The sequence below is a fragment of the Pipistrellus kuhlii genome, unplaced genomic scaffold (assembly GCF_014108245.1).
Source record: "Pipistrellus kuhlii isolate mPipKuh1 unplaced genomic scaffold, mPipKuh1.p scaffold_m20_p_1, whole genome shotgun sequence".
Classification (NCBI taxonomy): Eukaryota; Metazoa; Chordata; class Mammalia; order Chiroptera; family Vespertilionidae; genus Pipistrellus; species Pipistrellus kuhlii.
Window position 1 is genome coordinate 40,045,636 of NW_023425404.1, and position 23,804 is coordinate 40,069,439.

The following is a 23,804-nucleotide window of genomic DNA, read 5'->3' on the forward strand; positions in this document are numbered from 1 at the left end:
GTATGAGAATCAGAAAATGATCACCAAAATAGGGAGCAAGAGAGAGGGAAACCTGAGTGGGTGAATGGGAAAGGACAGTTAACTCAGCAGTCTGAGGTTGACATGGCCACAGCCTGGGGCTCCAGCACCTGGAGTCCTAGAGATGTCCAGGCACAGGGGTTTGAGTGCTTGCATCCCTTTAGGCCAAGGCCTCTTCAGACAGACCCTGGCCTTTTAAGTTAAAGCTCCTTCATGTTTGTGGCACCACAGTCCCCGAAAATAAATCAAAACTTTGTGGCTCAGCCTGCCTCAGGATTGCCTCCCTGATCCATGAGTCCAGCCCTAGATGCAACCCTCCTGGTACACAGTCGTCCCAAGCTGCAGGAGGGGTGGCCTGGGGGATGGGGTGTTCAGGGCCCCACTCACCTCACTATCCTATCTAATAAAGAGGGAATATGCTAATTGACCATCATGCCCTCACAAAAGATGGTGGCACCCACAGCCAATAAGGAGAAAATATACTAATTAACTGCCATGCCCTCAAAGATGGTGGCGCCAATAGCCACAAGATGATGGTGCCCAGTCCCCTCAGCTCCACTAGGGCGTCTGCCTCTGGAGTCCCCCAGTCCCCTCAGCCCCCCGGCTGCCCAGGGCCGGCCCAAGGCACAGGTAAGCCTCAGATGGCAGCTGCCCAGCCACTAAGGACTGCCTGAGGCTCAGGTAATCAGGGCCAGCCGAGGCTTGTGCTGCCAGCAATGGCAGCAGCAGAGGTGTGATGGGGGTGTTGCCTTCCCCTGATCACTGGATCACTTCTCACCCCTGATAGCTCCCAGACCATGAGAGGGGGCAGGCCAGGCTCAGGGACCCTCGCTCCAGTGCATGAATTTTCATGTACTGGGCCTCTCGTCTTTTATAAATCCCCTCAAGTGGCTTTCATTTACTTCTCCATGAACATGTCTGGTGGGATACATAAATCCCAGGGCCCAGAGGCAACATCGAGAAGCGGACTTGGAAGAAATAAGAGAAACCAGAAAGAGTGGTTGAGTCTGCATAGGGACTGGAGAAACTGGGTCAAAGATGAAAGTGTTGCTTTTCACTGTTTTACTCAATTATCCTATTTGTATTTTTATTAATTAAAAACACACTTGCCTTAGAGAGACAATAATTAAAAGGACAAAAATAGACAAGTCACAAAAGGACATCTTATAAAATACTTATAAACCCCACTAACAATACAAAGGAGGTTAACTTGCTGAAAGAGGTCAGTCTGTTATTCAAGAAGAGGTTAATGAGAGGGGCAGCTGGAGGAACTGCTATGTTTTTATATTGTTAGTGTCTGTGCACATTGGTATAGCCTTGAGAAAAGCAACTTGGCAACATTTATAGACTTAAAGTTGTGTGTGTGTGTTTTTTTTTCCACTTGATAACTCAGTAATTCCACTTCTAGTGATGAATTATGGGTTAGGAAGTCAATATTTAGAATTCTAGACATCCAATAATATAGGGGTGGCAATTAACCAAGTGGAATTCACTCGATGGGATGTTAAGCAGCATTTTAAAACATAATAAAGATTAACATCAGGAAACATACTTATTCTAATGCTAAGTGGCAACAAAGCACACTTAATCACAAACACCATGACTGTAGTTATCTTTAAAAAGTGCATAGAAAAAAAGACTGGAAGGAAATGCACTAGCATGCTTCTGATGGCTGCATTAGGCTGGTGGGATTACTTTCCAGATTTGGGGTAATATAGTTGCCTTATTTTATATGGAAAAATAAACAAATGAGGTAGGGAATGAAGAACAAAGGTCGAGTCTTCAACCCTATCCCAATGTTGTATTTCTTTTATTTGAGAAGGTGAAGCAGGCAAGACCAAACGTTAATCACTGATAATTCTTGGTGGTGGGAGTACAAATTCCTCAACAGAACAAACCAAAGTCCTTCCCAGTGCCATGCTGTGTTACTTGCCCAGTTATGTCTTCTTGTCTTTCCCTAATTGTCTTTGTTGTTTCATTTCCTATAAAATGGGAGACCATGGCACCTGCTGTCAGCCTGCTATAAATCAAGAGAGCATATGTGCAGCTCCAGGCAGTGTGCTCAGTGGTTAGAGCATTGGCCCGCACTGAAGCTTTGCAGGTTCATGCATGTGGGAGGCAACCAATCAATCTCTCTCTCAAATTGATGTCTCTCTCTCTCCCTCTCTCTAAAAGTCAATGGTCAATGGGGTGGGTGTAATATCCTTAAGTGAGGATTAACAAAACAAAAACAAAAAAGGTGAGAGATTATGTGCAAACTGATGACAAGAGAACAAGTTTAGTTTAGGAACAAGGAGTCAACAGGAGCCGCCTCTTTATTCTCAGTTATGAACACACTTCCCCGTTTGCTGGAAATGGGCAGTTTGAACTTCTCAGCACATCACAGGCACCCAGGCACACTCACTCTCCCAGTTCACCCTGACCCACGCCCACCCTTCTGCTTCAGAAACGGCTCTCAGGCTGGGATGCCACCGTACTTCACTTCCTGGAGCAGCTTCCAGCCATTCACTGCGGCTGTTTCTTGGCAGACACAGAGCCCCGCTCTGGAGAAAACAAGGAAGTCCAAATAATGGGAGCGCTGAGATTCCTGTCGGGTGATACGGTTTATTGAAAGGCAATCTTGCTTGATCCAGGAGTTCACTTACATGAGGCAGCTACGTCAGAACATCTCTTCCCATGACACACCTCAGCAATCAAACCAAAGAGTGCGGAAACCCAACGGAAGGAGCCGACCGGCGTTGTCGAATGACTCTCAGAAGCAGGAAAACAATTATAAAGATATAGGGTGATTGTCTCCTCGGCATTGCATTTGGCCACGTATTTGTTTATTAAATAAAATATATTTTGTTTTCAAGCTAGCTAAAGAATATATTCTTGAGTAGGGTTAGTCCTTAAAACAACAAACAAAAATCATGTGTATATAATAAAATCAAAAGATGAGAGCTTGCCAGAGCTGGGAAGGTCTGGGCTCTGGTCCTCATTTATTCTGGGAATCTGGGGCTCCGCAGGCATGTGCCCCATCGGGATCACCAGGGCAAGATAAACTGGGACTTGGAAATACCCCTTTTAACGTCCAGGCCAGTACCCACTCCCCCCACCTCAATCCTCACCCCCCACCCTCCACCCCCAGGCACCGAGGTCACTGCCGGCTCCAACACCGTGTAGAAGGGCACATGTAGCATGCAAAACAGCCCATTTCTTAGATAAGGATGCAATGGTGAATGGTGAGCTCTGGTCTCCATTCTCGCAGCCAGCCCATGGGAACCAGAAGGAAGTTGCCAACGTGAGGGGCAGGGACTTCCTCACCAACCAAGACGGACACTCACTGGCTCCCTCAGCTCCTGGGCCTCAGAGCTTTCTCACCGCCCAGCCTCAGCTACGAGTGGGCTGAGGCATTACCAGGCAGCCTCTTGGCAAATACCTCAGCATGGTGGGAGCAGCGGGGGAATGAGGGACCTGCTGAGGGTGGAAGGAACCCTGGAGTTGACCACCTGCAGGCTTGGTGCATCCCGAGAGGACAGCGGGAGCCAGGCTAGGTATGGAGGGCTCGGCCCCTGTGTCTGTTTGTGTGTCTGCTGTCTATCACGCCCTCTCCCCTGACTGTGCTGCAGTAGGAGTGGGATTTTGATCCATTTTATGTACTGTTTTATTCCCAGTGCCCAGGACCAGGCCTGACAAATTGTAGATGCCCAATAAATATTTGTAAATGAATCAACTGCTAAAGGGAGGAATTTCTCCACAGCCCAAACCAGAGGTGGCGGAAGGTTTGGCTCTCCTGCTCCAGGGGCCTCAGTTGTGTGTGTGTGTGTGTGTGTGTGTGTGCGTGTGCATGTGTGAGTGTGTGTGTGTGTGTGTGTGTGTGTGTGTGTGTGTGTAGCGTTAACACATGCCTTTAAACCAGGCTTCTCCCCATGGCAGCCGTCATGGAACTCTCCGGTGCACAGGCCTCCCATCTCTCGGATGCGTGGGCCTCTGAAGCAGATTAACGCTGCCATCTCTGCTGCACCCATGGCCATGACTCACAGGGTCCTCTCCCTGGCCCTGACTGATGGCAGCCCAAATGTGATGGCCCTGGCCTCTGGGTGTGCCTGGGGACTGGCACAGTGGGAGGAGACACCAGGATGGCCAGGAGGAAGGACGGGATACCCTGCACCCTCCCAGTGCCATGCCTGCTCCCTATAATTCTGTCCCTGCAATGTGGCCTGGCCCAGACGGCACCTAATGGCAGTCACTCCGTGCCTGGTGCTGGCTGATGTCCCTCCCTCTGCCCCTGGAAGTTGGAAAGAGCCTCCCCGTTTGCTCAGACACATCTCTATCTGGTTTCAGCTTCTTTCCTCCCTTTCCTGACATAAACCTGAGATCCTGTTCAATCCACCTCCTATCTACACATCCCCCAGCTTTCAAGGACTTCTTCCTTCCCACCCAAACCCACACACACCTGCTTCTCTCTCCTCCCTTCCCCCTTTCCTTGTGACCTTACTGGATACCTCCTGCCTCTTCCTGGCCCCTAAGTCCATGAGCCTTGACCCATATCCTCCCCTCTTCCCCATCCAGCAACCACCCTGCCCAAGGACCGGAGAGCCCAACACAGAGGCCTGCTGTCGGAGGAGGGAGGAGAGGACCAATGACAAATGACAGGCCAGCCCCAAGTTCCAGAAACCACATCACCTGTCAGAAGCCCTACTTGCACATCTCCCCAAGAAGTGGTGCCTGGGAACCAGTCTCAGCCCAGTTCAGAAATCACAAGGTTCCAGACAAAATGAACCACCGAGGCCATGGACACAAGTGACCCCCTGACTCGCTCCTCCGTCAGGAAGTTGTGTACGGAGACCCCCTGAGTATCTCTTCTCAGGGTTCACGGTCCCTTAACACCAGGCCGATGCCTTTTCTCCAGCTCTGATGTCCACGTGGTCTTCATTCTATCTTCTCTCTCGTGCCTCTGCTCCTCAATACTTAGAATCTAGTAGCTTCACATTTTTAAAAAATAATACTCAATACAGACGTGTGAACCTGACAGACAAGCCCCCGGGAAGCCTCTGTCACATCCCGGAACGGAACAGCAGCGGTCATGAGAAGCTGCTTTAAAATATGTACAGCCTGAGCATCACTTCCCACCGTGCACAGCGGCTACTGAACAGTAACTAGCATGTGGACGCTTTCTCCTGGCGGGGGGAGGGCAGGGGGCAGGAGCAGCAATGCGGACAGCGGTACAGAGGGGACTTGGGCTGACAAATTATATTTCCAGAGCACCCCAGCGGGCGGTGGCTGCCGGGCCTCAGGTGTCTCAGCCATTACCCTGCAATAGCTCCCTAAGACGGGAGAGCCAAGTTCGCCCACACACCCCTGAACGGAGCGGAGCGTGGAGGAATCGCAGGTTATGGGAAGAGGCAGCGAAGGTCTCCACTCCGGAGGACGGGTGCGGCCTCCCCGGCCTCCTGCTGCCGCGGCTGAGGGTCCCTGGGCGGAGCACGGCCACGTGAGCCCCCTCCACAGCCCGGAAGTGGGCTCAGAGCTGGCTGGTGGCATCCTTGGGGAAGGTGTAGCTCAGCGGCGCCTCGTAGAGGCTCCCCCCGTCGGTGCTGAGGTCGTCGTCGTCGTCCATGTCGTCCAGCACTTTACTGGGCAGCTTCTTCAGTCTGCGGGGACAGGGAGGTCGTGAGTCCCCGCCCTGGGGCCCACCCCGATCTGGAGATGGAGGAAGGGGCTGAGGGGCTGGGTTCCTGCCTCTCCACCCCGCTGAGTGGAAGGGGGCACGTGAATTTACCTCAACTAACAGGGAGCCAATGCCCAGCTCTCAGCACAGAAGCCACTGGCTGGGTGGGCGGGGCAGGGACAAGGTCAGTAGTGCTGAGTTTCCCTTTTGTCTCAAGCTCCGATGTGGCTCATCAGGTGGCTATTATTGATCCCATCTTAAATTTTTTAAAAAATATATTTTATTGATTTTTTACAGAGAGGAAGGGAGAGAGAGAGATAGAAACGTCGATGAGAGAGAAACATCGACCAGCTGCCTCTTGCACACCCCCCACTGGGGATGTGCCCGCAACCAAGGTACATGCCCTTGACCGGAATCGAACCCGGGACCTTTCAGTCCACAGGCCGACGCTCTACCACTGAGCCAAACTGGTTTCGGCCCATCTTAAATTTTTGATATCTTATCCAATGGAGGGTTTTTTTGCATTTAAAAAAAATATATATCGCATTTAATATTATCTCTCTTGATTACTGAGATTTTTGTGCCCCCTTAAATGCTGTCCTCTAATGCTGGCCCTGGACAAGCCCTGTGGATGGGATTCTCCAGGGGCTGGAATCTTCTGGAATCAAAGAACTACCAGTGTCGCCAGCACAGTCAGCCTCCGAGAAAGGCTCCACTCCACGGGGGGCGAGAACCTAACCCACCCCAACCCCAATGCCCACGGCAGTGACCCTGCAGGGAACGCCACCGCCACCCCACCTTCAGATCACGGAGGTGGGGCTGTACAGGCAATTCTCTCCTGCAACCAGGGATATCCTAGTCCCCATGAGGATGCACCCCAAAACTTTACCCTATTTCTCCCAAAGTTACGTGTACATAGGAGTGCTAAGGGCTGACCGAGGAGCTGCCCGCTCCGGGGCGGTGGGAGCTAGTGTTACCTGCTCTGAGCCTCAGCTTCCCTGTTGGACAACAGGGACAGTATCTGCCTGGCTGGCACTGGGGCATTGGTCTGGGGATGACCCATGTGAGACCCTACTGAGCACGTGGGGAGACTGCAGTGGGCACAGGCACTCTCGTCTGTAGATGGGATGACCCCGAAAGGCGACAGTAAACCGGCTTGAAGCAATAGGAGTGAGTGTGGCCTAAAAGCACTGAGCTCTCTTCAAATGTCCCTGTGGGGTCTCCGCACTTGCCCACCTTATGTTCTTCTTCAGATTGTTGAGCTGCCCCTGCAGCTGCTCATTCACGTCCATCTGCTCCTCCAGCTCCCTCTGCAGCTTCTTCTTAGAGCTCTCGAGCCTGTCGATTTCCTCCTCGGCCTCCTCCACCTGGCGCTTCATTGCTTTCAAGCGCAAGCTCAGCTGCATAGGGAGAGAGGGCAGATCAGTGCTGCTGCTCACCAGCCCAGCTGGATGGACAAGAGCCCAGCATGGACAGGCCAGCGGTCCAGCCACCTCCCTAGGCAACCACGACATGCGGGGCGGGGGGTCCAACCAGTCTCATGGGAAAGCGGAGATAAGCTCTGTGACAGACCAATCGCGTTCTACAAGTCAAGCTCAGGGTTGCAATTGGCTGAGACCTTCACTAAAGCAGCCCAGAGGGACCCCATTCTATGGGGAACGGGGTGGCGTGGAAAGACAGGGATAGGTCCACCACAGTTCCCTCGCCATCCACAGAGGCCTCGCTGCCCTCTGGCTTCCCAGCCTGGGACATGCAGGCTCATCGGAAATGAACTTGCAGAGGGCCCCTCACCTGGTCCTTCTGGTCAGTCAGCGACAGGTGCTCATCGTCCACCTGCATCACCAGCTCCTTCACCTTCCGCTCCAGCCGGCGGTTGCTGAGCTGGAGGCTGTTACGGTCCCTGGAAGGATGGGGGAAGCAAAACGGAGGGCTCTCGCAGGCCAGCCCCACCAGAGGCCCGGCCCAGGCTGTGCAGGAGGGCGAGCCCCAGCCAGAGTTGCCTGGTCCACTCAGGGCTGAGGGTCAGAGAGACACTCGACTGCAGGAGGAAAGGGCTGGTCATCTAACAGATGAGGACACGGGACCTCTAAGAAGGGGAGTGACCTGCCTCCGGCTGCAGAGCCAGCAAGGGGCTGAGCTGGGACTAGACCTGCCCTGGGATCCTCCTGTCCTGAGCTTTACTTTGTAAGACAGAGGTCACTGCCAGGCTACAACTATAGGCTGCTCCAGCCCAGCCTCCAGAATTCCTACTGCTAATAAAGAATGTGAAATGTCATACCCACACCCCTCTCAGAAGGAGAGGGGCCACAAGCAAGAACTGAGGCTGGTCAAGTTCAACCTGGTGCTGGTCCTCGGGCTGCAAAGGGAGAACTAGCTGCAAAGAATCATGGTATTGGAAAGGTGTGGTCGCCTGATCCCATGTTCCTCCCACCCACTGTGGGGCGACCTGCCATCTCTGACAGATGGCCGCTCGGCCTTTGCTAAGCTGAGTGAATACACTGGTCCTCAGAGCAGAGCCAGCCCCCATGCCTCTGGCTCAAACTCTGTAATTTATGAGGAAAATAAGCAGCAAGGAACAGAGAAAATGCTATGGACTAAGAGCAGGAGTCCTAAGTTTTAGACCGATGTTCAGGCTACCTTTCTCAAGTACTTCCTTGGATGGGTCTCAGTTTTCTCATCTGTCAAGTGGGAATAATAACAGCAAGGCTGAGCTTGCTCTGCCTTCCTCACACGAAGGCCTCCGGGAAGATGCAAAGGCAAAGCACTCTGCAATGTGCTGGCCCCCGCCCGCCAGGCCTCGCACCACAGCTGGGCAGGCTCACCTCTCCTCGCTCTCCAGACGGTCCTCCAGCTCTGCGATCCTGGCCTCCAACTGCACCACCAGCCCCTCTTTGCTGGACCGGTAGGAACCTTCCAGGTGCATAATCCGGCTCTTTAGGTCTTTGTTCTGGAATCAGACAGGGAGACAGTGAGGGGCTCTGTGTCCACCTCACACTCTGCAGAGCAGATCACGGGTGGAGTCAGCATTCGGTCAGTGACTGCGATGAACCCGCTTCCCCCACCAGGGTGGGTGGCCCGGGGGGACCTGGGGAGCCAGGGGTGTTTCCAGGGAATGGCTTTGCACCCCAGTCCTGGCAGGCCAAAAGGAGAGATTCTGTCACATTTGCTTATAAGCCGGAGTGAAATCTTTGCCATGGTCTAGGACTCCTATCAGACAAGGGATCTTGACCTCTCATAAACCTATTGGCAGGAGAAATAGCCCCTTCCCCAATATCACACGTCATATTCCGTGGAGAACTTACATGAACAGCATGTGAAAGAGATAACGAGTAAGTAAGCTTGGTTAGCAGCTTGTGTGTTTGGTGACACAAGTTCTTTATTTTTCCCTTTACCTTAGAATTTAGCCTGTTTTAGCATACAGAAAACACCTGCAATTCCACTTCCCCCACCTGTAAACTCCCAAGCATATTTAACATTTACTGAGAAAATTCTCGCTGGAAATAATTTTAGAAATACCTCTCTTGGGCAAGGTTGGCCCCCGATATCTCTGCATGCTGTGCAAAGGAGGGGTGGGGGGAGGGCTCACGGGGCCAGTGGCCCTCACCTGTCTCTCCAGGGAAATCTTGTCACACTCCAAGTCTTGCCTCACAGCTCTCTCCTGAAGTAGCTCATTCCTCATCTGCTCCATCTGCACCAAAACAGCAAAAGCCGGGGGTCAGAGGGGCTGTGCCCAGAGCCTGTGCACTGAGACGGCTCACTCATGGAATTGCAATCCCAGCCAGCTCCTCTTTGTGGCATGACGGGCCTCCTGCCTTTTCCCTTCCTGGGTGCAGGAGCTGTTTCTCATGTTCTTGTTTCTCGATGATTGTGAAGATAATGATACACACAGCAAAGACAGTCCATCGCTAGCCCCGCTGCTGTGAGTCACACTGTGTCCCCCAAAAGATACAGTAAAGTCCTGACCCCCACCCTGGGTGCCTCAGATGTGGCCTCCTTTCAAATGGGGTCTTTACAGAGGTAACCAAGTAAAAACGAAGTGGGCCCCAACCTAATGGCGGGTCCTTAGGAAAGGGGACATTTGGAGGCAGAGACAGAGGTGCAGGAAGAGCGCTATGAGAAGACAGAGAATTATAATGCAGCATCAACACGTCCAAGAACAGAGACTGCCAGCAAACTCCCAGAAGCCAGGGAGCAGCCAGCAGGGGCCCAGAGGGAGCACGGCCCTATGGACACTGATTTCAGACCTTGGCCTCCAGAACCCAGACAACAAACTTCTGTGGTTCTGGGCCCTGTATGACAGCAGGAGACACCCGCCGAGCACTCCACACACACTATCCTGTTACATCCGGGATAAGCCTAAGAAACAGGCAATACCGTCTCTGCCAAGGGCGTCAGTGCTTGGAAAGGTCATTCAAGTTGTGTTGTGACCAGCCATCCCGGCTTGCCCAGGACCAACATATGCTCAGGACACAGGACTTCCAAGGCTAAGGCTGAGACCGTCCCAGGCAAACCGGGACAAGACAGTCACCCAACCTGCCCGAAAACCGCACAGCTGGTAGCAGGCAGAGCTGGTGTTCCCGGAGCCCCGACTGCTGTCTTACAAGCTCAAACCACAGAGAGGCTTCCACAGTCAGCACACTCAAACGCGGCGAGACTTCCCCCCTCTTCAGCAACAGCACAGGGCAGCTCCAGGTGAGCTGGCAAAGGCCACGCATTACTTCAGATTTCTTCTCTGTTAGCAGGAAAGGAGCCTCGCCAGGCGGAGTCAAGAAAGACATCTGTCGCCTGCCTGGACATCCCGCACCTCTGTTCCTCACCCCCAGGGGGGCTTCAGCTGCAAAACAAAGTGCGTCATAGGTAGCGGCCCCAGAGCTGCTCCCAGGGCTGTCCATCAGAGAGGGGCCCTAGACCTGCTCCAGGGCTGTCCACCAGAGGGGCCAACGAGCACATGTGGCACGCGAGCCACGGTTTGCTGACCACTGCTCTAGACCAACTCAGTGAAAGGGCCTCACACAGATGTAGGGTTCAACTACAGCTGCCACATAAAACCCAAGACTTGGGGAGGCAGGCAGTCCGCCCAGGCTGTGCACACCAGGGAACAACGCCAGCCACGCCAGGGGTCAGCGGGCAGAGCAGGTAACACTCACCTGCGGCCCGTTCCCACTCCTCCTGGCCCAGAGCCCTCGAGTCACATGGTGGGAGCGGGTGCGGGAGGGAGGACGCCTACAATTGCTGTATGAGCACAAAGGCACGGTAACGAATGCGGGCGCACAGCCCCACTCCGAGCGTGGCTGAGCCAGCTGATGGCACCACACGTGGCTGGGCCACGGGACCGTGACGTGCACCCCTGGGGGAGAGTGTTCTGTTCACACCCCTGGGTGCAGGCCGGGCCTCGCAGAGGACACAGTGAAACTTTCACCGCGATGGGAAGTAATTCACAGGCCAGACCAGCAGCCTAGCTTCCCTCCGCTCGCTGTGACCTTGGTCCTCTCACCTCTGGGAGGAGGACTTCCAGTTCCCAAAACAACAAACAGAACGGGAAGCCTTGGAGCTGGCCTACAACAGTGAAAGCACACGCTAGCATCCTCCCCTTTTTGCTGGCAGCTCCCCTTCCGAGGAAGCCAGGGGACCCCTCCTCCATCCACAGGCTCTCCACACATTCTGGAATGTCCCTAGAACAGACTGCTCTGTCCAGGTGAGAGGGGAGTGTGTTTGTGAGCACCCATGTGTGTGCCGGCACCGGGGTGGCCGGGAAGGATGGGTGGGTGCATCTGTTTGCTCAGACCATACTATCAGCCCTGGGACACGGGGACAAAAAGCCCGACAGAGCACCCACCCGCCTTACAGCCTCGTGGGGGACGCACGGACTTGTCCTGGTCAGTGTTACTGCAATGGAAGGACGGGGGGCTGGGGCAGGGTGCACAGCAGTGGCCACAAGCCAGACACAGAAGGCCAGGGAAATTCTCCAGAGAAAGGACCCTACCTGGGACCTAACTGAGTGCCTGTGTCAGGCTGGGTGGGGAAGGGGGCAGGAAAGGAACTGCAGCTTTCCAAACGGGGACCCCGATGAGAAGGAGCACGAGGTCAGAGAGAGGACGGGCTGCTGGAAGAGTTGGAAGGACCGAGTTGTCATGGTGGCATCAGGGTGTAGGTTAAGAGATCAGGGGGATGGTGAACAACATAGACTAATGAACAAGAACAGACTCAGAGATAAGGAGCCATGGGTCAGACTGTTGGACCTCAGAGGGAGGGTGGGGATAAAAGGGAGAGATCAACCAAAGGACTTGTGTGCATACATATGGGCCTAACCAGTGGTCAAGGACAATAGGGGGGTGGGGGCATGAGTGGGGATTGGAATGGGGCATTGAGGATAAATATGCGATACCTTAATCAATAAAGAAATTAAAGAAAAAAAAATGTCAAAGAGAGAGAGAGAGATGAGGGGGAGGTAGACAAGGGCCGTCACACGGGGCCCACACAACAGGTGGCAGCAGCGAACACCTACTAAAGCACGTGCAGAGCAGTGTGACAGTGTTACCCAGGTAACCAGCTCCCAGGAAGTAGGTAAGTCATTGTCCCCATCACCCCGAGGGTCCAGGAGCGGCTGCAGGTGCAGGTGTGGAGACGGGGTGGCGCCACATGAAGCCACAGGACAGATGAGCTCACCAAGGAGAACACATGAAGAATGAGGGGGATCCAGAGCCCTGCCTGGTAGGGGAGACAGAAAACCAGGATGCTGTCCTGTCCCAGAAGCAAAGAGGGGCAAGGCCTGAGTAGGTCAGGCAGAAGGAGCAGGGAAGGAAGCACCTGGTTCGGCAAGAAGTTGGCTCTGGGAGGCTGACACAGAGGGAGCCAGGCTGCAGGGGCTGGGGAGGCGCTGGCCAGGAAGAACGCCTCCCTCTGGAACTCCCGTGGGGTGACAGGATGACAGCCTCAACCAGAGGGCTGTGAGGGCACAGAGGGGGTGGCAGGGGAGATGCCCTGCATATAGGGTTTTGGGGGGGGAAGGAGGAGGCAGGCTCCTCTGTCTCAGAGGGAGAAAGAGACAGGGGAAAGAGAGGAAAGAAGGAAGTGGGAGGTTATTTTCCCAAAAGTGAAGGAAGACCTGCAGGCCTGGAGAGAGAGAAAGACATTTAGAAATCTCGTTGCTATGGGATGTGAGGCCACAAAACGCCAAGAGACCATAAAAGGCCGGCAGCACAGAGGCAAGGGTCTCGCTGCAGCTGTACAGCATCTGCTTCCGGGGGTCGGGTGACTTCTGCAGCTGTGCTCCAGCCCGGGGGCCAGGACCGAGGAGGGAAGGAGGAAAAGGAAGAGGCCCTGGAGACAGCGCTGAGCGACTGGGAGTGCCTGCTGGGAGCCCATCAATCCTCCCGCACTCTCCGAGGCCGACGCCGTCACCCCCACTTCCAGGGGGAGGCTCGGAATCGGTGGAGGTCTAACCTGGGATTCTAGTCCGGGATTTCTGGCTGAAAGCCCTCTGTTCCTTTCCTTCCTATCAGCAAACCTGTAGGCCCAGGGCTCTCGGGAAGAGCAGCCCCTACAAAGAGGGGGAGCTCTGGCGAGGACTTAGGAGCCCGGAGCCCCAGAGGACGTCGTGTCTAGGAGGAGGGACTCGAGAATCGCTGAGCAGGCACACAGCACTGGGCCCACGCTGGGCTCTGGTCAAACCCCTGGCCAGGTCTTGCTCCCTCCCTCAGTGGCCTGCCCTGAAAGCTCTGGACCTGCCAGGAAGCGGGCCTCCGGGGGAGAGGAGCCTGGGGGAGCACCATCAGGGAGGCCTCCCTGGGTTCCAGACTCCCCGCTTCCTCCCCGGAGAGCCCCAGGCAGAGGGTGCCTCTCCCAGGAAAAGCACAAACCAAACAATAACCATTTCTCTCCACTCAGCCCCTCAACGATGGCCATTAAAATGGAAGGATCAAGCAGATCAGAGTGTGGAAGAGGAAGGAACACATGTGTAGCCATAAAACTTAACAGTTACTAGAACCAGGCGGCCCATTTCTCTTGAGTCTTTTGGAAACCCAGGTTTTTGGCAAACCCGACAGGCTTCCTGCAGCTCTTCACCGAGGACAGCCCGGCACTAAATTCTAAAATAAACCTGCCGTGCAGAGCCTTGTACAAGGCACGTCATGCGATGTTATGGGTAATGTTCCCGAGGATGAATGGGCTGGAGCGTAGGCCAGGTCCCGGGCCCCCGGGGAGTGGCCTGAGGAGCTGGGACTATTCCAAACCTCCTGAGCCCACGAGGCAAGACAACAGCAGCCTCCAGCTTCCTCCTTTGGGACCGGGAAGTGACTCTGAGGCTGGGAAAACAGTTTTACGTAAGCTCAGCGCCTCATGTGCTGTTTACCCACCAGCTGTATTAAATAGGCCAAATGAAAACCTTCCCGTCAAATGAAAACCAGAACGGGAGCGGGAGGCAGCCGCTCATCACAGCTGGGCTGAGCGAGTGCTGAACCCTGAGCCCGGGGATCAGAGCAACAGCATCGCTTGCCAGTGGGCTTGGGGTCGGAGGCACCGGTGACCTGAGCCAGCTCTCGGGAATAGAAGCAGCTGCCCTCTGGTTAATGAGCAGCCAGAGGTATTTATGATCGCTAATAACAATATCCAACCCCATCACCTGTGTTTGCCATCGGGCGGGAGAGGGGCGGGTGAGCCTGCCCTCCTCGCTGGCATTAAAATGATACTCAGTCACAAGGAAGGAAAACGATCACAGACCCAAAACCAACTGTTAACACTGGGGTTCTGAACAGTTGATATCACGGGAGGCGGTTCTGAGATTAGGATTGTTTTAATGAAAAGAAAGAAAGAAATCCCGTTTGGATCTCTCACTCACTGACTGCCTGGATGGAGCCCTATTTCCCAGTCCCCTACCCTGGCAGCTGCACCCCCCGGTGCAGACTAACGAGCAGGAGGGGCCGGCACTGGGCAGCCCCCGGAAGCTCTCAGGTTGGCATGTTTCATCCTGCCTGCCAGCTGCCTGGGCGGGAGGAATCGTCTTCCCACTGGGCTGGGTCGTCTTTGCTCTGCGGCCCAGCGAACGGCTCTCCGTTCAGACCCAGCTCCCTGCTCCCTGCCTGCACTCAGCCACCAGCGACACAGCAGTGCCCAGGAGCTAGGACAGTGCACTCACTTAAAACACACCAAGCAGGGCCTCCTTCTGCCACCTGGGTCCTGGACTCGTGAGGAGAGAGGAGAACAGGTGAACGGAAATCCTCAGCCATATGGAGAGACAGCATGGCGTGGTTTTTAACTTGGGAACTGAGACCCCACATGTATTGGGGGGGTTACTCCTACAGTCTGGTGCTGGGATGATGGGAACTGGGGGGGAAGGGGGGGGGGCAGTGGGCTTTGGAGTCATGCTGTGTGACCCCAGGCAGTCCCTTGGATCTCAGGCTTTTGAAAGCCAACCAAGGCCCCGGGCACAGAACTCAGCACCTAGGAGTCCTCAGTAAGATGGTATCTGTCAAAATGGCTTTGGAGGAAGAAGAGAAAAAAAGGATTATCTAGATTTAAACAGAGCAAATCCAGTAAAATACCTCTATTTAATTAAATTTTCCTTCAAAGTTAAGTCAATCAGAAACATCCCCCACCTCAACACACACACACACACCCTGTATAAGGTAAAACTGTATTTGGGTGAGAAAAGAAATATTCACCTTTGTTTTGTAAAAGAAATAATTTCACCAAATCCAAATCCAAATCCATCCCTCTCCTTCATGCTAGTCAGATTTGAAAACAAAACCCGGACATGCAAAAGGTTGAACAACTTGTCTCTCAGTTAGGATTCCCTGAATCCATCAGTTTGAACAATAATATCCTAAGCTCATTTGGGAAATAATGGCCTCAGGAAGGCTGGAAATTCAGAAAAAATGTGGCAGCATGTACTGAGCACCAGATATACTAGTACACAGGAGAAAGAGGAGGACGACGTGAAAAGAATAGAATGTCTGATCTCACACTGCCTTTCCTGTGATCTCGCCCTAAGAACAGCCCAGATGAGGTTCCTCCAGGTCTCCCCTTCTCCTGTCCTTACCCCCACCCCAGCTACAGTAATCTCGAACACTGTGTATACTTCATTGTTCTGTCCAATGACCTACTGTGGTCCCTGGTGCTGTCAGCATAGAGTCCATTCAAAACTCTCAACCTACCTGTCCTGTTAATCCTGTAGGAAACCAGAGCCCTGATCAAGCCATAGTGCCCCTACCTCCCAACCCTGGTTCACATTTGTACTTTCTAGGATTCCTTTCCCACTCCTCTTCATGTCTGAATCAGACCCTTTCTTCAAAGATAACTCCAGGCCCACCTTCCTCTAGGAACTTTCCCACCGTCTTGTTATGATGGTCTTTTCCTCATCAGCTGCCTGAACCCTTCACTTGACATTTAGTTATCTATTGCTTTTTCTTGTTAGATCCACTTTTCAGACATGCACCATCTCTTCAAACAAGGCACAGTACCTCAAGGACAGGCTAGAGACGAGTTGACTCAGAGCCCAGTGCTCTTCCCGGTAAGCCAAGTTAGTTCCCATAACATCCTCCCTGAGCTTAACTTCAGGCCCTTGGCTCAGTGAGAATATGTTCAACCATGGCCACAGAGAGCAGTTCTGCTCCCCAGGACCCCAGAGCTCAAGAAGAACAGTGACCAGGCGCCAAAAGCAAATGGCTCCTCGGGGTTGATTTCTGAGGGTGGGGCCATCAGCTGACCACGGGAGGCAGCCATCTTCTGGGTCAGCTTGTCTGTGTTTTGTTTGGGTGTAGGCCATGGGTCGGAAGTCTGTTTTAACCGCCTGGTTACTGACAGGATGGCATGCTTTCCTACCATTCCTCTTTGCACAGGTGTCACAAGAAGCACTGGCAAAACAAAGTTATGGCCACTTCTTCTCTCATCATCAATGTTTGGCAGATCCCGAAATGCCCTGTGGTAATGAGGCTACTTAGTCAGTTGGGTAACACAACAGCTTTTCTACCAGCAAGAAAATTAATAAAATTTTTGTAAGAGCCTATTAGGGCACAAAGGTCATGGTTGGGCTCTCCATCTGGCCCTCAGGTTTTCACGAAGGTCTTTCTCTACAGTGCTGCCACTCAGGCTGGAGGGAGGCCACACACACACACACACACACACACACACACGCACACACACACCCTGCCCAGGGGGGAGGCCGCTAGTACAACACTGGGCTCAGTGGGGAGGGGGATGGAGCCTATGGGTGGAACTTCCCTCACGCTCAGGAGCAGCATAGTGTGACCACCTTGTTAGATTGTAAAGAACCTGTCAGCAGGAAAACAATGGCGGATGGGAAAGAAGCCAGTGACTCCCCTCCAGCCTTGAGTAGAAGTTACCAGCTCAGAATGGCACCATCCCTCAGCATCGGAACCCGAAGTTCTTGGTCAGCCTGAGATGGGGGACGGTGGTGAACGTGAAATGCGTAAGAGAGGTCAGAGGAAAGTGCTTCTTTGAGAAGGAAGATTTTGCAAAAATTAATTTGTATTTCAGATTTTTTTTTTAAGTCAATCCTTTATACAGATAATTTCCTAAATTTTACTCAGTGTCGCCCAAGGCTTTTAGGTGTTGTTTGCATTGTTTAATTAAGACTAGCCTAAAGCAAATCAAAGTGGCGAGTTTTCTAAATGTCTCTGTCCAGTTTCCCCAGCACCATCCTCAGGAGCAGGGCGTACTACTCAGTAGTCACTGAAAGTGCGTCCCATGAGAGGTTTCTCCAGGCACCCTCAGGCATCATGTAAATGAAATGAGCGAACAGAAGTTCTCCAAATCACAGCGTGCACACATTTTCTCTCCCAGGTGCTCTGGGCAGGCAGTGGGGATGTGGCCACCAGGCTCTAGTGAGGTGATACTGCGTCTCCAGGATGTGACGTAACCACTCTGAACTTTGCCTTAGTTAAACATGGAAACACAATCTAAAAGTCTTGCAATTACACTAAGTGTAGTTTGGAAAATTAGCTCCATTACCTACAGGGTGAGGACAGGGTGAACTGTGCCCAGCTGTCTCCCCCCTACTCCCCCCCCCACCCCCCCACCCCGGTGGCTGTAAGGATCAAATGTAGTGAAACTCCTTTCAAAACTGCAGAAAGCATTCGCTTGGAAGGTACTGCTATTGTGCTGTGAATGCCTCATAGGTTTATATATCGCCAATTAGCGTGCAAAGTCCTTAAAGTAAAAGCCTACATCATATCATTGATTTCCCATCGCACTCACGTAGTGCAGCTACCGAATCTCCCACAATTGCTTGCTGAACTAATGACTCTTAGAGCTTCGGCTCTGAAAGCACTTCGCCTGCGATGGCTGAGGCTGTTATCCACAACCACTCAAGAGACTTCCACGTTACATATGACACCTCCCGTCTCGTAGCTTCCTATGGTGACGACTCTTCCGCCGTTCCCATAGGCATGAGCTTTCTTCCCTCCTCCAGCCGAATCCTCAGGTTTGACCTCTCTCATTTCCTTTTCCATGAGGGACAACCCCCTCATCGTCCCACCATGTGCAGTACCTGCTCCCTGCTCCGAGTGATCCTCTCAGACAGCAAATCCGAGTTATTTCTTTCTTCTTCCAGCTCCAGCTCCAGCTGAGACACCTTATCCTAAGAAAGAAGACACAAGCACAGCCCACTGACTTACCCTGACCTGGCTCTGGGTCAGGAGCAAGGAGTGCCCTGTGGAAGGAACCCCCATGGGGCACTGTCAGAGCTGAGTGTCCTCAGGGCTTGGGAAAGAATGTGTCTATTTCTCATGCTGCCCAAGCAGGTATTTTAAATCCGTGTTTTACTGCTCTCATGCTGTAAAATGTAATTGTGCAGTTAGGAAATACGTTAAAGGAGGAAAATATCACCCCAGACCCTGACATAAGCACTGAGGATATTTAAGTACATCTCTTTCAAGTCCGTTTCCTCCTTATGAAGCAATAACCGCTAAGATCTACCTTAGCCTAAGGCATCTACGTTACGTGTGGGAAATGAGATATCATCCAAGGCAAATGCCTCTAAACACTCCAAGCTCACGACAATGTTTTGCCTTCCTCCTGCTCAGGGTTCCCAAGAGCCTTGCAGGAGTAGAGTCTATAACAGCCTTTCTGCACCTGCCTCTTGCTTCCAAGCTCTGCGGGCCCAGCGTAACGTAAACACAGTATGGCCCATTCTGCCAAGCGAACCGTCACAGAAGAAGGGTAATTCCTGCCTTCCTTGCTGGCTCCTAATGGAACATCATTGAACACTAAGAGAAAAGAAGTGCAAAGTATCTTTGTATACAAAAAAGGTTTTTTTTACACAAACCACCTACCTAGACTGGGGATGTGGACTTTATGCATGTGTTTCTACTACCACTAACCAATTTGTCATATGTCTGGGTTAACTCAGAGTCGTGCACACACACACACACACACACACACACACACACAAGCAACCAGCATTGAGAGTTTTTAAACACGAGAGTCTGAGGCATCTGCACATAAATACTGTCTCTGCCATCGTCTAAGTTGACTGGCAAGCTATGGGTGCCTCTCTAAGTGCCAAAAAGAGAAGTCACAGAATCCATGTGAATGACTAAATGTGTATGCTTGCCTTCCCTGTTACTGACGGAAATCTGTGGGGATCCTGGACAGCTCTCTCATAGGAGCCAAGGGTCCCGAAGCCCAACTCAGGAAGCACAGCTGACTCAGCACCAAACCTATTTGTTCAGTGGTGCCAACCCCTCTGAGGCCAGTTTCACTCAAGCTGGGAAACCACAGACCCACAAGGGCCACATTTACATAAGACCGCCTACCACCTGAGTTTCCGAATTTACCAAAAAAGCTCTTCTTGAGAGCGCTCTTGAGTCCTGAGGATTAACGGAAATGCTGGTAAAGGAACAGGCAAGATATTATCACCGCAAGACAGCATGCCAGCTGGCTCTTAGGGGAGGAAATACCCCTGCAGGGTGCCTCTCAGGCTAGGCCCTTGAGAGCCATTCATTTTGTAATTAACAGAGAAATACCTAAAATATCGCAGAGGGGCAAACAAAGCTTAGCTATGCCATTGCTTGCAGACCTTGAGTTAGCAAAAGTCAATGCTCTTTTTGTTCGTTTTAGTCAGAATATTCTAGAAGGGATGACCTGACAACCCAATGTTTAGCTGAAAGCGGCTCTTCTCGGTGCTCTCTTCCTGCCTCGCACATGCTCCATACAGAACCCAGCCGGGGTGCTCAAGGGGCCAGGCCCAGGGTCCTTACACCAAAGGCTCTTGGTCTACTGCCTGACGAGACCTTAGCTTGCTTTCAACCAAATCATTTGGCCCAGAATTACTACTTCCTAGTTAACTGGGATGCATGGAGCTTACCTTAAAATGATATCCCCTAATGAAATCAAAACCAGGACATCAGCAAAACACAGAGCAACCCTAGAAAACTAACTAGGTTCTCCCAGCCTCTGAAAAGCACCCTTCTAATAAAACCTTTAATGGCTGAAACATCACTCCCTAGATACGAACTGCCTCTAAGCCCCTGGAGGTTTTAAAAGTTATTTCTATTTATTTGCAAAGTTGAATCAGGAATTCCATTGATTTTAAATTTAAGCTCTCTCTGTGGCCGTGAGCACTCGCTGCCCTTCATCAAAACCTTGGCAATTTTATCTTCTCCCATAGATCTAGGCGGATGTTTAAGACTCTTTCTCCCGCTACAAATTTCACTGGGATGTGGGATGTGGTATGGGGAAAGGGGAATGGAGGGTTTTTCTGGTTTGGCATTGATTTTATTCTTGAGGATTATTCTTTTCCATAAATTCAGGTGACCTGATATTAAGTTTCTTCCTGCCATTCTTGGTAGACTATTCCTATTTAGATTCTATGACTTGATTCACTTTCCTAATCTGTTGCACTTTCATCTTGTGAACAGATCTCCCCCAGCTGGTGACTCCGTTGAGCACTTTCTGACATCCTGCCTTGGACTGTGTTTATACTGTGTGTGCAAAAGTGAAATGAGCCGGTTGCTGCTAGCTTTGGCCAAGTTGGTCATCTGCAAGGGGAAATGGGCCAAAATTGGCAGACAAGAACGGATCTAGGACGTAGAAAGTCTGGCCTCACAGCACCGCTCGGCCCCTCCCCAGATCTGCAGCAGTCTCATCTCCTTTGTAGTCAACAGCGCAGCCCAACGCAGCACACAGAAAATGAACTGTCTATGTTCCCTGTGTGAAAGCCCTTAGCCTCCCGGGGGTTCTGTTTTGCTTCCTCTTCAAGGCAATGAATGAGGACACCAGGCTAAATTACTTCCATCACTCCCTCCAGCGCTGATGCCCCAGGTCAAGACATGACCTTCCTTTCCTGGCTGGGTGGCTCAGTTGGTTGGAGCATCCTCCCGGTCACCAAAAAGGTTGAGGGTTCAATTCCCGGACAGGGCACATACAAAAGATAAGAAACGGCCTTCCTGACCTCTGGCTGGTTGAGAGAATAAAAAGCACAGACTCCCCAGAGGCCGAGGTCTGCGCAGCGAGGCTGCTTCCCTCGTGTCCCCCTCCCGCTCCTCGCAGACCCTGGCCGCCCAGGTGGCCCACAGACCTCCATCTGCTTGACAAGTCTGCCGCGGTCGTCTTTGAGGTGGCTCTTGGCCTCCAGCTCGTACTCCAGGTCCTTCAGCGTCTGCTCCAGGAGCTGCCTCTTTGTGAGCGCCTCATCCTGAGCTCTCTGGGAGTCCCGCAACTCTTCCTCCATCAGGTGCATCTAGAAGGAGAAGGGGCTGCTCAGCTGGGGCACGTCAAGGCACAGAGCCCTTGACAGTGAGCAAGCAGAGCCCAAGGAGGAGCAGCTGGGCCCCACTACTGAGGTCACCGGCCTTGGGGCCTCAGGTTCCTCTTCTATAATTAAAAAAAAAGGGGGGGGGGGGGACCTTTTCCAGCTACAGGTAGCAACCCATTGGGTTATACATTTAATATAGTAGATGTTAGCCAGGATTTTAAAATTAAACATAAAAGAATACTCAGAGTAGAGTACAAACAAATAATGTTTTGTGAAACTCTTGCACTAAATATTCACATACCTGTAGGGATGTATCACTGGTTGCAATGCAAGAGGTATGTCTCCCCTTCGGACATAATCAGAAACTCTGAAAGCCACTGAGCTAGGTAAGGGCTTCCAGGGGATAACTGATTACCTGCCTGGATCAGCATCATTTCAGTAGAGGTTTAAAGTTAGGGGGAAATAAAAACAAAAATAAGGACGCCCAGTCCCTGCCAAAGCAACCTGCATGCACAAAATCTAGTAATATAAATACACCAGTGAGGTGAAAATCATGGTTCTCTAGAAGAAAAATCAGTGGTCATAACTGACAGTGCTCCTTTCATCCACAAGGTGGCACTGAGCTAACAGCTTTGAAGGCTGCACAGACAAGAGAGTTTGATTCACAGGGATGGTCCTGGTTTTCCTCTTCTCTGGAATCTCCCGGTTGGGACCAGCCACCTGCGCACACACCAGGTGTTACTGAAACCACTGTGTGGACAGATTCGGTGAAGCCCAAGGCTGCCCGTTTTGTTCTCAACTTCCTACCCTCCTGGAGAAGGTTGAAAGCAGTCTTAGGGAGACTACCCCGGAGGGTATTTCCTTCAGGAAGTAAATGAGGGTCAGTGACAAACTCCATGAAAGAATACTATTGCTTGGGAAGATTTTCACAGAAAAGATGTTCTTGGGAGGGTCAGTGGACCCAATAGGTTAGACTAGTTTAGAAAGATCAGTGGGGAAACTTTCAGATATTGTTCCTCTCTTGGTGGCTGACGGATCACCCGGCATTTCTATGAAGACCTCTCCTGGTGAAAACCCTGGTTTTGGTGGAAACTGAGTGAAAAGACGGCTGTGAAATGAAACTGTAGTGAAAACACAAGGGAACATCGTCCCATGAAAAAGGGATGATGGATCAGGGTTAGGGTTAGAGTTAAGATTAGGGTTAGAGTTAGGGTTAGGGTCAGGGTTACTCATTCGAAATCTCTCCAAAAACGTCTTAAAAATATAATCTCTCCATGCCTCAGTGTTCTAATTTGCAACACTGGAACAATTTTAAAACCATCTAGAACTGTGATGCGAATAAAAATAAAAAAATAATCTCAGAAAAAAACACAGGTTTGAGAGTCAGAAAAACTGACAGGCTGCGTTTCCTGGCTGCTCTCAGCACAGCCCTTCATCCCACCGCCCAGTACATCCCTCCACCACACCAGGATGAGCCTGGGACATCTCCAGGGCTCTGCATACTGAGAGCACTTAACCAGCACATGCACGAGAGCATGTGTATAGCACCTGGAATCACAAGTAAGCAAGTAACTGTTGAACCTACTCCTGCTGTCTTCCCAGAGTTAAACCTGCCCTTTGTTAAGTGAGATTTAGAAGATAAACTGAACAATAATGCATTCTGTCTTCACTCTCTAAAGATTACCTGCATCAGAACTTCCCTAGCTGCAGACCGAAGACAAAATGGGTAAAATGTCTATTTCCTCAAAACAAAGGAAGTATGACTGCATCTGGGTGGACCCTGTAGCTTTTGTGTGTGTGTTTTTTTTTTTTTTTTTACTTAGTTGGGGGGGCGGGGGGGAGAGATAAGTGAACAGAGTTGAGTTTGAGTTTTTAAGGATCCTGAGTGATCTTCACTTGTTAATTCACTTTTGTCTTAACTCCATGAGCCCAGCAGCTGGACTCAGGAGGTTCTGTCATTTCCTTCCAGAAGGATGAGGTGTCCATTTCTGCCATTCAAATGCAAACAGTCTCATAGGGCTTCACCCCTGAGAAAATCTACCATCTTGTTTTCATCACAAGGAATCCTTTTTTTCATTAGGGCCGTTTTATAGACAACATTGGTCTCCGTCTGACCTTAACTACCCTCTCTGGACCTCAGTTTCCTTATCCAACTAGGACATCACTAAGGCTCCTTCCAAAATGAAGATTCCAGCAGAAGAACTAGTAGTAGAAAAGGCAACAGAAGGGCCCGGCCAGTGTGGTCCAGTGGTTGAGCACCATCCATGAACCAGGAGGTCACAGTTCAATTCCTGGTCAGAGCACATGCATGGGTGTGGGCTCGATCCCCAGGGCATGCAGGAGGCAGCCAATCAGTGATTCTCATCATTGTTTCTCTTTCTCTCTCCCTCTCCCTTCCTCTCTGATATCAATTAAAAAAAA

General features: G+C 51.7%; 1 protein-coding gene across 3 annotated transcripts in view; it reads right to left on the reverse strand.

Annotated features, from left to right (window-relative positions):
• Window positions 1-2,295: 2,295 nt before the first annotated feature.
• Window positions 2,296-23,804, reverse strand: part of CGNL1 (cingulin like 1) — a 93,224-nt gene continuing 71,715 nt past the window's right edge. For 2 of the 3 annotated variants that reach the window (XM_036440823.2, XM_036440813.2), the window contains 7 exons: window positions 21,207-21,368; window positions 18,177-18,266; window positions 9,276-9,359; window positions 8,494-8,618; window positions 7,463-7,571; window positions 6,908-7,071; window positions 2,296-5,654 (listed from right to left, as the gene is read on the reverse strand). In XM_036440823.2, coding sequence (XP_036296716.1) covers window positions 5,525-5,654; window positions 6,908-7,071; window positions 7,463-7,571; window positions 8,494-8,618; window positions 9,276-9,359; window positions 18,177-18,266; window positions 21,207-21,368 — 864 coding nt within the window. In that variant the 3' untranslated portion in view covers window positions 2,296-5,524. Of the gene's footprint in view, window positions 5,655-6,907; window positions 7,072-7,462; window positions 7,572-8,493; window positions 8,619-9,275; window positions 9,360-12,756; window positions 13,212-18,176; window positions 18,267-21,206; window positions 21,369-23,804 lie in introns of those variants that run through there. The other variant, XM_045582217.1, reaches the window with a different exon arrangement.